General features: G+C 37.6%; 1 protein-coding gene across 1 annotated transcript in view; it reads right to left on the bottom strand.

Annotated features, from left to right (window-relative positions):
* DNAH8 (dynein axonemal heavy chain 8) overlaps positions 1-12810 on the bottom strand; it is a 153620-nt gene extending 140810 nt beyond the window's left edge. The window contains exons 1-7 of the mRNA XM_068148416.1: positions 12688-12810; positions 9698-9887; positions 9165-9328; positions 6632-6805; positions 6207-6320; positions 3742-3849; positions 1097-1198 (exon numbers count right to left, since the gene is read on the bottom strand). Coding sequence (XP_068004517.1) covers positions 1097-1198; positions 3742-3849; positions 6207-6320; positions 6632-6805; positions 9165-9328; positions 9698-9887; positions 12688-12795 — 960 coding nt within the window. The 5' untranslated portion in view covers positions 12796-12810. The remainder of the gene's footprint in view (positions 1-1096; positions 1199-3741; positions 3850-6206; positions 6321-6631; positions 6806-9164; positions 9329-9697; positions 9888-12687) is intronic.
* Between the last annotated feature and the right edge of the window lie 700 nt (positions 12811-13510).

The following is a 13510-nucleotide window of genomic DNA, read 5'->3' as shown; positions in this document are numbered from 1 at the left end:
GTATGATAAAGGAGAAAGTTGAAATGAAATCAGTACCGCCAACCTATAACACCACAGCTGGATGTATTTTGCCATGGCATATTGAATGTGCTTAATTTGTTCTTAAATGTCAGCATCAGCTGACAAAGACTCTCTTTGCACTGAACTTTCATGGTATGACAAGGAAATTGGGTATTGGAAGGAGCTACTGTAACAAAGTGGAGGTCTATTCAAATAACAGGGTCCCCATGGTAGAGAAAGCTGATACCGTATCAGGCAACCTTAGGAAGTTAAAAAATGGATTATGCAGGATGATGAAATTGTCATTGTGGCCAATAGGTCAAGTGAGGTGATTCTCCTTTTCTACTTCACACTGGTGAGACCTCACCTGGAGTACTGCAACTAGCTCTGGAGTCCTCAGCACAAGAAAGGTGTGGACCTGTTGGAGCAGGTCCAGAGGAGGGCTGGAACACCTTTGCTATGAATAAAGGCTGAGAAAGTTGAAGTTGTTAAGCCTGGAGAGGGCTCCAAAGAGACCTTTCCTGCAGTCTTTCAGTGATTAAAGGGGGCTTTAAAAAAGGATGGGGACAGTCTTTTTGAAAGGCCTGTCATGACAGGACGAGGGGTAATGGTTTTAAACTGAAAGAAGGTAGATTTAGACTAGATACAAGGAAGAAACTTTTTATGCAAAAGGTGGCAAAACACTGGAATAAGTTGCTCAGAGAGGTGGTGGAAGTCCCCTCCATGGAAACATTACAGGTCAGGTTGCATGGAGCTCATGAGCAACCTGATCTAATTAAAGATACCCCTGCATACTGCAGGTGAGTTGGAATACCTTTAAAGATATTTTCCAACCCAAAACATTCTGTGACTCTATGAAATTCTTTGGTCATGCATAGGGCGGAGATGCCAAATCCAAAGATAGAATACTCTCGTAAAGATGAAGCCATTCTAATTTCAACAACTACCAGTGCTGTAAGAAATAGTAATAGTATAATGAAATAAAACAGTAAAGACGTATGAAGTACTTGGTACATATTGACATGGACTTCTTTGTGCATAACAAGAAGTAATCAGTAGGTTTGATGGGTAAATAATTTAATGCCAAAATACAAACCTTAAGTTTTTCAGTGACTGTTGATGTCTCTTGTTCCCAGATACATGACAAGCCACCATCTGTAATATGTGCTCTGCAAGTTGTGATCATTTGATTTGTAACCTAGTGCAGACAAAAGACTAGTTGGTCTCAAGCTCATAAAGAAATTCAGCTGTTTTGCAAAATCTTACAAAATTCCCACATGTATTAGTGCTATCAGAGTTTGGATAAATTGCACCCATGGGAATAATAGTGGCTAAATAATATATGTAATATACATGACAAACACACCATAAAAAGTCTTAAAACACTCCCAGAAATGTATTAAGTCCTAGAAAGTGTTTGTAAGTACTGTAAGTCTATATGCATAAACACAGAATGCCACTAGCCATAACTCAAGAACAAAGCAGCAGCTATTTAATGCTAACCATTCTTCACTTAACATTGTAAACTTCACACTTTGAAGTGTGTGCATCATTATATAAAAACATTAAAGAATTTTGTATTCTAGCATTGTGTTTTTACCTTGGTTTGTAATGACAGAGAGAGGAGTATGGGAGTGTATGCAGATATCTATATGCAAACACATCTCAGAGCACAGCTCCAGGAAGATAATCCTTTTCGTGTACTAGATAAGGTTAACAATTGTCCTGAAGGGTCAAACCCCCAAACATGCCCTAGCCCAGACAATTGGCTAAGCACCTGCGAATGTGCTAGCCTGGACAGTTCCTGGGGTCCAGAAGGTCAAGGCAAATGCATAGCTCATGCAATTAACATTGTAAGCACCATGAATGTGCAAACCTGGACACTTCCTGGGGTCCAGATAAACATGTACCACGTGTACACGTACCACTTTGTAACACAGCTGTGAACTGTGTATGCCCCTGACCATGTTTGGATATGCCCCATCCCATAGGTCCAGTTATCAGAGTTCTGCGTTACCAAAGAGCATTAATTGTCTTGGGACAGTATTTAAACCAGATGAGAATTTAGGCAACTTGCCTTGTCCTCACTCAGACAGCAACAACAGCCAAATGCTGCCTGAGTAGCAGCTGAAGAACCTACTCTAGCAGACCAACAACTTCACCCAGGCCTTGCACGTGGACCAAGGCAGAAAGGGGAAAAGCTCCTAGGGAATTTAATCCCAGAAGAAGCTGTATCCCAGCAACTGGGCACAACGAGAAGCCCCTAGCCCTCTCCAAGCCAAGGACTGCTCAAATTATAGCCACAGTATCTGGGAAAATACCAGACAGAGGAGCAAGTTGTGAGTACCTAACTAATCTGCCACAGAATCCCATTTGTGGGAAAACCACAGATCACAGCACCTGTATTTCCAATTTGAATTGCTGTATTGGAAATGTTAGATCTGTGATTAAATCATTTAACTGTCTTCATATGTGCAGTGTAAAACCCACAACTGAATCATTGCACCCGTGAACACATTTTGTAAAAAAGTTGCAGTGGTGTTTGAAGATACCACCATCAGGAAATATTAATTATAAAATATATAAAAATATACATTTTTATCACAACAACTGAAAATAATTCTCCTGACACAAGAGTATGGTAAGCAAGTCTTAAGCACCCCTTACTAAAGACTAAAAACTGCCACACCAAAGGCCACCTCACATTTATTTCTTAAATATTCTAATACAAATTTAATTCACAGAATTGCCAAGGTTGGAAGGGACCTTAAAAGATCATCAAGTCCAACCTGTCACCACAGACCTCATGACTAAACCATGGCACCAAGTGCCACATCCAATCCCCTCTTGAACACCTCCAGGGACAGTGACTCCACCCTGGGCAGCACATTCCAATGGATAACAACTCTCTCAGTTGTAACAATACTTTACACTAAAACCTGGGCTATTCCAAAAAAAGAAGTGCCATGAGGGGCCACTAAGCATTTCCTCTACTGACTGGAATTATGTATTTTAACTATGAAAGATTTCTTTGACCTAAAAGCATTACACAAACAATCTTTCCTTGCAGTGAATACCTGGATTCCACAAAAAGATGTTGGCATAATTACCCAGCTGGTCTTAATCTTCTGTTTAAGATGGAAAAATTTTATGGTCTGAGATTCAATTAACTTTTCAAACATGATTTGTTTCTGCAAACAGGAACTTTTTGTTTTTCATATCTTTTGGAGGAACAGCCTAGTCAGACTGATAACTGCTTAATTAGGTCATTAAAGGTGATAATAAAAGACTCTGTCGATTCAGTGATTAGGAAACAACTGAGAAAATTAACTCAGATCAGGAGGTTAATAAAGGTGATAAGAAAAAAATAATTGATTTTGCTCAACCAAGAATAACAACAAAGTTCCTACCAGAAGACAAGTCTCTAATCCAAGTTCAATCCTCTTCCGATCAAGAGAATTCTCTTCCTTCCGTGTGCAGACATCCACTGTCTATTACTATTTTTGAAACAAATGTCCTACTGATTTTAAAGGAGTGGGGGTTTTTTTCTGAAAAATCACATAATCATCCTTCTCTAGAGATCTTCAAAACCTGCCTGGATGCATTCCTGTGTGGCCTGCCCTAGGTGATCCTGGCTTGTCAGGGGAGCTGGACTCAATGATCTCTGGAAGTCCCTTCCAACTCCTAACCTTTTATGATGCTGTATGATACCTCTTGCAATTAATATAACAATATATTTACCTTTATAAACAACGGCATCATTCTCTCAGAAGTATTGTAGTACCTTGAGACATTGTGAATCATTCGTATAGCATTTATTAAGTTTGGTATTCCACGTGTCACTGATACCTTAAAGAAGAGATTTCACAAAAATTTTGCTATTTTTAGCAAATATATTTCTATTCTATTGGCAGCTTCTAAACGACATTTTTCCCCAAAGTACTTGAATCAATCTTCTAAGTGCCATGGCATCTTAACAAAAGTTTTCTTGTAAAAGTGAAAGCTAATTACATCCAATACATTTTTAAGCCTCACCTAATAAAACTCTTAAGATGTTTTGGTTGGTGTCCTGATTTTGCTGGGACAGAATCACAGGCCAGCCATGGGCTGCAGGCTATGACAGCTGACTAGAGCTGGCTCACAGGTGAATCCTATGCCTTTAGTATAGGATCACACTTAGTATACGGGAGGAAGTTTGCAACAAAAGAGGGAACCTTCTGTTAGGGCTCCTTCTTGCTCTTTTCCTCCTCTTAAGGATTGATTTCCTGTGTATCGTGACTGCTGCACTTTTGCTGTGCTAGATATTATTTTATATGCTTTCTATTGATGCTGGTACCAGTTTATTTATTTTATTAAATCCATTCTCTTATTTTCCTGTTTTTCTCTCTCTGCTGGGGAGGAGTGATCAGATAATAGAGTAACTGCTATAGTTTAGCTCCAAATATGGGCTAGTCAGAAATCACTGAGATTAAAGATACTTTTTAAATATATATAAAGTATATTTTTATTATATTATTATTTATATATTATTTTATATACTATAATGATATATTATATAATGCATTTTATATAATTATATATAAAATATATGTGTATATGTATGTATAAAATATATATAAATATTTTGTTTTGATGATTGAAATAAAGGGTGTATTGTATGAAAACCACCCTTAATGTCCATATATTATTTATTATCAATTTCTACATGAACACTCTGCCTGCTGGTGGCAACAGGAAAGTCTGAGCCGGATTCTTTTTTAATCCCTGATGGAAAAATGCTAAGCTGTATAGAGATTTCTCTGATTCAAAGCTCTGAGTTTAATGCTGAGTCCAACTTTGCACATAGTAACCCACTCTGACTACAATGCGTACACTGAATGCTCTTTTTTAATGCATGTACTAAATATCACATAGTATCTGCTTGTACTAGGCTACTAACCCACTCATATTTTAAATAGTTTCCAATGCAAAATGCTAAATTCAACTCAAGTCAGAATGTAGTTCTTTTCAAAACAGGACATATTTATCTTGGAAGTTATTATTCATAAGAGGAATACTGTAGAAAACACTACCTAAATTATTCTGGTCTCTGCAACACTTATAAGAACTGAAACAGAAATTCAGATTTATCCAAATTGTTCTAAAGGACAATAGTTAACGTGGCAGTTTAAGGCTGTAGGTGCCTGTATTAGCCAAATGGTGAAGTCTTTAATGGGTTTCCACCTGCATATGTCTGTCCTTGTTTAAGTTTAAAATAATTTTTTCTTAATGACAAGCTCTTCATAGCTGTTGTTATAGTCTGGTGCCTGGCACCCTCTAGTGATACTCTGAAGAGCTGAAGATAAACAGCATCAGTGATATTATTTGTCTTACTCCTTTCTTTTACCACTCCATACAGTATTAGTTCTGACGTATTATCACAGGTTTTTTTGCTTCCCCCCAGTTAAAACTTTGAAGTGGGATCCTAAGCTGACAACAACGAAAAAGAAATGACAGAGGACAGGAGGCAGGTAGGACTAAAAACCACAGCAGAAACAAGCAAATTGTCCAAGACTTTCCTTCTTCTTCTTCCCCTCTATTCTGCAACAATCATTAGAAACATAATTATTAATTATTGTAGCAGGTATAATATTAAACCTCCTAACTGTTACCTTGAACCAGGGCTGACTAATCCACATGGACAACCAAATTATTGAAGCTCTAGACAGCTGGTATTCCTGCAAATAGATGCAGCTAATACTGCTTTCAGTATCACAACTTTTTTTACTATCAGAATTTTTTTCACTATCAGAATTTTGCCCATTTAGGACCTCATTAAGTTTCATTATTTTCTATACAAAATGTTGGGATTTTCATTACAGCTGTGTGACTATTCACTGACACATGGAATTTTCAATGAAAGGCATTTTGAGTTCCTTGTATTAGAAAATATGCATTACCTCAGTTTAAAAATAACATTGGCAATAGGACTACCTTACTAGGCAACCATATGTATTTATGTTTATTGATAAATACATATTTTTTTAATCCTATATCTTATGTATTACAGAATAAATGTCAACATTTATCTTGACATTTAGGGGTGAAAAAATCAGAAGAAGAAATTAAAATTATTTTAAAGCAAATACAAAGAAGACTGCTTTTGACCTGGGCATTCCATGTAAATAGCTAAACTGTGTTTGAAGGATGATGAAAAGCTTACTTACAACATCATAGCTGTAAAGTGGCTGACAAACTTTTTCAAGTGTGCGTAAATATTTTACATTATCTTTTGATTCATTTGCTGCATCCGTAATTCTAGCTTCTAAGTCTTGCCACATCTAGAGAGAAAACAGTACTGTAAAAACTTCACACGCTGTGAGCTTTCTTTATCTTGAACTGACTTGCTAGAAAAAAATACTGGTGAATTAATTTTTTTAAGGCATTGTCAAAGCAGGCAATAACAGTTATTTTCATTTATGATAATTTTTGTCAGTATCTCTAAAAATTTCATCTTCTTTCTCTTATTAGGGCACTCTAACACTACATGTAAATTTTACTCTCTTAATTCTCCTCAGGAAACATCTCTTAAATGAAGTGAAAGAAAACAAATATCACAAGCTTTATTTATTATAGAAAAAAAAATTATTACCCTTAGTAGCTTGGAATGTCCAACATTCAGAACATTAATGACAGCTTTGCAGTTTGGTCCGTTGATCTGTTCAATAATAAAATTATATTTAGCAGACATAAATTTCCAGTGTTCTAGTTCAGCCAGTGGATCAGAATCAACTTCCTCCCTCATTAGCTTATTCTCCATCAGAACCTGCAAATTTGGGAAAAAAACAAAACAAAAGCACTGGTTAGGCCACACCTTGAGTACTGTGTCCAGTTCTGGGCCCCTCAATTTAAGAAGGGCATTGAGATTCTTGAATGTGTCCAGAGAAGGGCAACGAGGCTGGGGAGAGGCCTCGAGCACAAGCCCCATGAGGAGAGGCTGAGGGAGCTGGGATTGTTTAGCCTGAAGAAGAGGAGGCTTAAGGGAGACCTTATTGCTCTCTACAGCTACCTGAAGGGAGGTTGTAGCCAGGTGGGGGTTGGTCTCTTCTCCCAGGCAACCAGCACCAGAACAAGGGGACACAGTCTCAAGCTGCGCCAGGGGAAGTTTAGACCCAAGGTGAGGAGAAATTTCCTTCACAGAGAGAAATGTTAGCCATTGGAGTGTGCTGCCCAGGGAAGTGGTGGAGTCACCGTCCCTGGAGGTGTTCAAGAGGGGATTGGACGTGGCACTTGGTGCCATGGTTTAGTAGTCATGAGGTCTTGGATGACAGGTTGGACTTGATGATCTTAGAGGTCTCTTCCAACCTTACTGATTCTATGATTCTAAAGCAAAACCAAAATTTAAAACAAAACACCCCCACCCAGCAGAATAGACAAATCATTATAAAGAAGAAGAAAGGAAGCTCTCTGAGAATACTAACTTGAAGTGAATCAGCTTGCAATACTGACACATTTCAATGCTGGGATTTTAAAAAACATCTGTCCTAGTTTCCATTGTGACAGAGTTAATTGTATTTTGGATTTCATGTCAGAATAACATTGATAACACACTGATGGTGTAGCTGTTGCTAAGTAATACTTACCGTAAATTAAGGATTAGTTTCTCATGCTCTGCCAAGAAGCAGATGCACAAGAAGCTGAGAGGAAGCATAGCCAGACAGCTGACTCAAACTAGACAAAGAGATATTCAATATTAAACTGTTATTATGTCAACCCATAAACTTTACTTTTTTGTTTTTTCTTTTTTCAGATTCTCCTCCTTGTTTCAGTGGGAGGGGAGAGGTGTGAGCAAACAGCTGTGTAGTGTGCAGTTGCTGGCCAGATGTAAACCACAACAGCATCCTAAATCTCAGTTGCACTTAATTATATTGTGAAATGGAAATTAACACAACTAGCAAATTTGTTCAAATGTTGTCATCAACTGGGTGAATCAACTGGGACCTTTTAGCCTGAAGAAGAGGAGGCTCAGGGGAGACCATATTGCTCTCTACAACTACATGAAGGGAGGTTGTGGACAGGCAGGGGCTGGTCGCTTCTCCCAGGCAAGCAGTACCAGAACAAGAGGACACAGTCTCAAGCTGTGGCAGGGGAGGTTTAGGCTGGATGTTAGGAAGAAATTCTTCATAGAGAGAGTGATTGTCCGTTGGAATGGGCTGCCTGGGGAGGTGGTGGAGTTGCCATCACTGGTGGTGTTTAGAAGGACACTTGATGGGGTGCTTTGTGCCATGGTTTAGTTGATTAGATGGTGTTGGATGATAGGTTGGACATGATGATCTCGAAGGTGTCTTCCAACCTGGTCTGGTCTGGTCTATTCTATTCTATTCTATTCTATTCTATTCTATTCTATTCTATTCTATTCTATTCTATATATGCATATATTTATTTAATCAGAATCCATGGGTTGAAATGTACCAAATGTAGCTTAACTTGTAAAACACATGAACTATTTTAATAAAAAAATATTAAAGATCAGATGTAACATTATAACTATATTCATTTGTACACTGAAAAATGTGCAGCCAGGTCTTTTTAGGTGCCTTTTACATTTTTATTCTCTTTAGGTAAACACACTAAACACAGAATGCCGTTATAAGTAGTGTACATTCCAGTCTGCGCAGATTCTGTCTTTTGACAAAGGGTTCTGTACTTTGTAACAAAAATCTCAGATAATAATTTCTTGGATAACTGACACCTTACCATGTAAGATTTACACAAGATTAAAAATGCCCTATTGGTCTTTATCAAAGATCTTTCTAAGAGTAGTATCTTGTACTACGACTGGCAGCATAAACTAAACAGGTATCTGTAGTGTATACCAAACTGTATACGTGTGTGTGTGTGTGTGTATACATATATAGGCCTCACTGGTATTGTTACTCTTGCATCCTTCTGTTATCTCCTTAATATTTGTGTATTACATGTTCAGAAATTCTTCTTCTTGCTAGATTGTAAATTACTAGGGATAAGAACTATATAGATTCCCTTGGGCATAGAAGTGAAGCATTTGTCTTGCCTAGCTGGAGATGAGGATGAATTTTTCAGGAAATTTCAGGCAAGTCTCATATATCATTTACAAATATCTATACATATTCATTAGGAATTGATGTGTTAAAATAACAATTTACCTGTTCAATTTGTTTATACCACATCATAAGTACTTCTTCTAGCTGGTGAACCATGTCAGGATTATTAGCTGCTGCAGTTATTCTCTCAAAGGATTGGAGTTTGGAAAAATTTATGTCATCTACTTTTTTCAACTCAACAGTTCCTTCAATGCTTAATATAGCCCCTGAAAAGAAAAGCAATTATAATACAGAGCAAATTAAGAATCTAAAATTAATTTCTACTGGTGTAAGTAATTTAAATTTGGAAATATATTTATCTGCAGTAAGTGTTGTTTTAATACAATAACCATTTTACTTCACTCACATAAGGCAGAAAATTCTTATTTTAAATTCAGTATTCCTCCTTAAAAGTAATATATCACTACAGTATTTTCTGAAGTAAATCTGTGCATGCCTTTTTTACACAAGTAATTTGTCATTCTATTTTTCCTTGCAGATCATGAAGAGTTCCTTACCTATGCACTACTGCTTTAAAATGGAAATTCTCATGTGTAAGCCCTCTAGTTTGATTGCTTCCTAAATGAAATTCTTACCTTCTAAAAAGGAAAGGTATTTGTTAATTTTTTCCACAAAAATCTGTTTGTCTTTTGTAACTTGTTTGGCCTGATTTAAAGTACCCCAGTTATTCGTTGCAAGGATAGCAGGGAGAAAAACCTTTCCTATCATTTTCTTAACACCACACAGGAGTCCTTCAGTAGCGTCCAAGACACCAAAGAATATATCCTGCATTGTAAAAGAATGATTGTTAGTAATACAGTAACTTGGATGAGAAACATTATGAAACCCACGGGGGTTTTGTTTATTTTATATAGCAGTCCTGTTTGCCTGTGAAAACATTAAGGAGATAAACTTCTTAAAATATTGATATCCACAGTGTGAACATAAGACACTGCTTTCAATTTTAAAAAGGTCAATAATTATTTAATACAGTTGTAAAAGGATGGGGATATGGACATGTTGGAAGGTGTCCAGAGAAGGGCCACGAGGATGATCAGAGGGCTGGAGCACCTCTCCTGTGAGGACAGACTGAAAGAGTTGAGGCTGTTCAGTCTGGAGAAAAGAAGGCTCTGAGGTGACCTAAAAGAGGGGCCTACAAGAAGGCTGGGGAGGGACTTCTCAGGATATCAGCTAGTGATAGGACTAGGAGGAATGGAACGAAGCTGGAGATGGGCAGATTCAGGCTGGATGTGAGGAAGTTCTTCACCATGAGAGTGGTGAAGCCCTGGAATGGGTTGTCCAGGGAGGTGGTTGAGGACCCATCCATGGAGGTGTTTAAGCCCAGGCTGGATGAGGCTCTGGCCAGGCTGATCTAGTGTGGGGTGTCCCTGCCCATGGCAGGGGGTTGGAACTAGATGATCCTTGTGGTCCCTTCCAACCCTGACTGATTCTGTGATTCTATGATATCAGCTTATTTTTTTTTTTTGTAATTTCAGTTATTCCCCTATTCTACAGAAACTGAAAATATTTGAATAGTTATTTTGTATTTATTTATATTTTAGTAATTTTAGAATTAAAAATATTCTAAATGTCCTGATCTGCAATTAGATACTAAGTAATGAAATGTAAGTAGCAAAAATGCTCTGAATGTCCATATCTGAAACAATATTAGAAGAAACTTGATTGAATTTATAGCACTTAGGATCAGATGGAATTTTGTATACTCTCCAAAACTATTTTAAATAATTTCCCAGTATTTTAAATGTCTTTTCAATGAGCAAATATTAACATACTTCGTGTAACAAACTTCCTATAACAGGAATTTCTTATCACTTAACTATGGAATATTAAAAAAAATAAAATAAAAAAAAAAAGTATTTATGACCAATATTTTTGGTAGAGAAATCTTGTATCTTGTAATAGTGCTTTTCCCTAATCATGTTCTCAAGGTCTCAAAATGAATAACACATTTTTACTACATAATATAAAGTGTATAAATAATGGAGTTCAGCTGAAGAATCTTAAACAATATTAATTAGAAGGTGCATATATAGGACTGATTCTTACTCATTTGCAGTCCCCTGGGCACTGCACAAGTATTAAAATGTGTACCTATACATAAGAATGAAGCCCATGCTTACTTCAAAAGTTGTCCTTTAAAGCAAAAAGAAACCCTCACGCTACATAATTTACACACTCATATTTCACACACTCAAGGATGCATAAGAGAGAAAGGTATGAGTAACCCTTTCACAGAATCACAGAAACATTCAGGTTGGAAGAGACCTTCAGTATCGCCAAGTCCAACCAATAACCCTACTCTAGAAGGTTCACGCCTAAACCATATCCACAATGACCACACACAAACAACCCTTAAACACATCCAGGGTTGGCGATTCAACCACCTCCCTGGGCAGCACATTCCAATGCCTGACCACTCTTTACAGGAAAACAGTTTTCCTAATGTCCAGTCTAAACCTACCCAGTTGCAGCTTGAGGTCATTCCCTCTTGCTCTATCACTAATTACCTGTGAGAAAACACCAGCATCTCTACAACATCCTTTCAGGTAGTTGTAAAGAGCAATGAGATCTCCCCTCAGCCTCCTCTTTTTCAAACTGGACAGCCCCAGCTTCTTCAGTATCTCTTCATAAGATTTATTCTCCAGGCCCTTCTCAGCTTGGTTGTCCTCCTCTGCACTCATGCTAGCACCTCCACATCTCTCTTACATTGAAGTGCCCAAAACTGGACACAATACTTGAGGTGTGGCTTCACCAGAGCTGAGTACAAGGGGACAATCACCTTCCTACTCCTGATGGACACAGCATATATGATTCAAGCCAGGATGCCATTGGCTTTCTTCACCACCTGGGCACACTGCTGGCTTGTATTCAGCTGCTTGCCAATTAGAACCCCCAGGTCCCTTTCTGCCAGACAGCTTTCCAGTCACACTGCTCCAAGCCTGTAGCAATATTTACAATGAAGTCTTTTCAGTGAGTTGTTCTAGTATAGAAATTTTGAATACACCAAAAATTTATTTGGTGGCTAAAACCTTTCCAAAAAACAGCAAGGAGAAGGAGAAATTTATCTAAATTCTGGCATCTTTAGCAAGAGCCCTGTAAGAAAGTGAATTTACAAGATATCCTGAGTATTTGCTGAAGTAATACAGCTGTTCATTGCCTAATCAAAAAAGGAAAGGAAAGCAGAAGATCATAGTATCATAGTATCAGTCAGGGTTGGAAGGGACCACAAGGATCATCTACTTCCAACCCCCCTGCCAACCCCCACACTAGATCAGGCTGGCCAGAGCCTCATCCAGCCTGGGCTTAAACACCTCCAGGGATGGGGCCTCGACCACCTCCCTGGGCAACCCATTCCAGGGCTTCACCACGCTCATGGTGAAGAACTTCCTCCTCACATCCAACCTGAATCTCCCCATCTCCAGATGCAGCTTAACATAAAAGAATTGCAATTACCACTAACTTCTGTGACAACAGTGAAACAAATAATGAAACAAAAAAATAGCTACTTTAAAAGTCTTCAGTTTTTAAAGTATATGAAAGAATACCTCATGTATGGTTTTCATACCTCATGTATGGTTTTCATGTTTATTGGACTGTCGTTTCTGCAGCGAACAAAAAATAAGCACAGTCCTACAAATGTGTCTGGTGTATCATCCACATAAAATTGCATCATTTTATTTCCTTTTCCAAGTCCTGCAACTGTCCGACCGCATTCTGAAAAACATTTTCATAGCTGTCACTACTTTTATAAGCCAGGGTATTTTCAAATGCTTGAAAGCAATATAGTGAAATAAAATTCAACATAGCAATCTTTTATCTTCTTCTTTTGTAAGAGAATCAAACCCAGCAGAATTCATGGCTGTAATTAACAACACAATTTCACGTTTACACCAAAAAAATGAAGCAATTATGGCACATTTTGCTGCACTGAAAAGGGAATTTGATTCTTCGTTTTAGGTTAATTTGCTGGTGACTGAGGTTCCTTGCTTGTTCACATTCACTCTATCAAACAAGATATCAGGCCCAAATGACAAAACAGAGAATGAGAGATACCCCCAGGTCCTCTGCGGATCTAATCCTATGCAATTTTATAATTTCACATAAATATGCAAGGAAACAGCATATTCAGTGCTTAAAGAATAATTATGGCTTTTAGACTTTAAAATATATTTCTCTACTGAGCATGCAAAAAGTAAGTATTTCCAAATATTTGTAATAACTGTAAATTCATACAGTTTTTATGTAAGTGCTTTCAAATGAACAGGAGCATAACTCCTGTAAGAAAAAGTGGCAGACAATTGCAGATACTACCTTTTAATAGCTTTCAAGAACCACTAAAATTGGCTGACCATTGTAAAATAATTTCACTTGAAGCAAACATTTAAAGT

Source organism: Melanerpes formicivorus, unplaced genomic scaffold (genome assembly GCF_026170545.1).
Source record: "Melanerpes formicivorus ecotype bairdi unplaced genomic scaffold, bMelFor1.0.p_v2 SCAF_2, whole genome shotgun sequence".
Lineage (NCBI taxonomy): Eukaryota > Metazoa > Chordata > Aves > Piciformes > Picidae > Melanerpes > Melanerpes formicivorus.
Note: the sequence above shows the minus strand (reverse complement) of the source record. Positions and strands in the feature narration are given on the sequence as shown.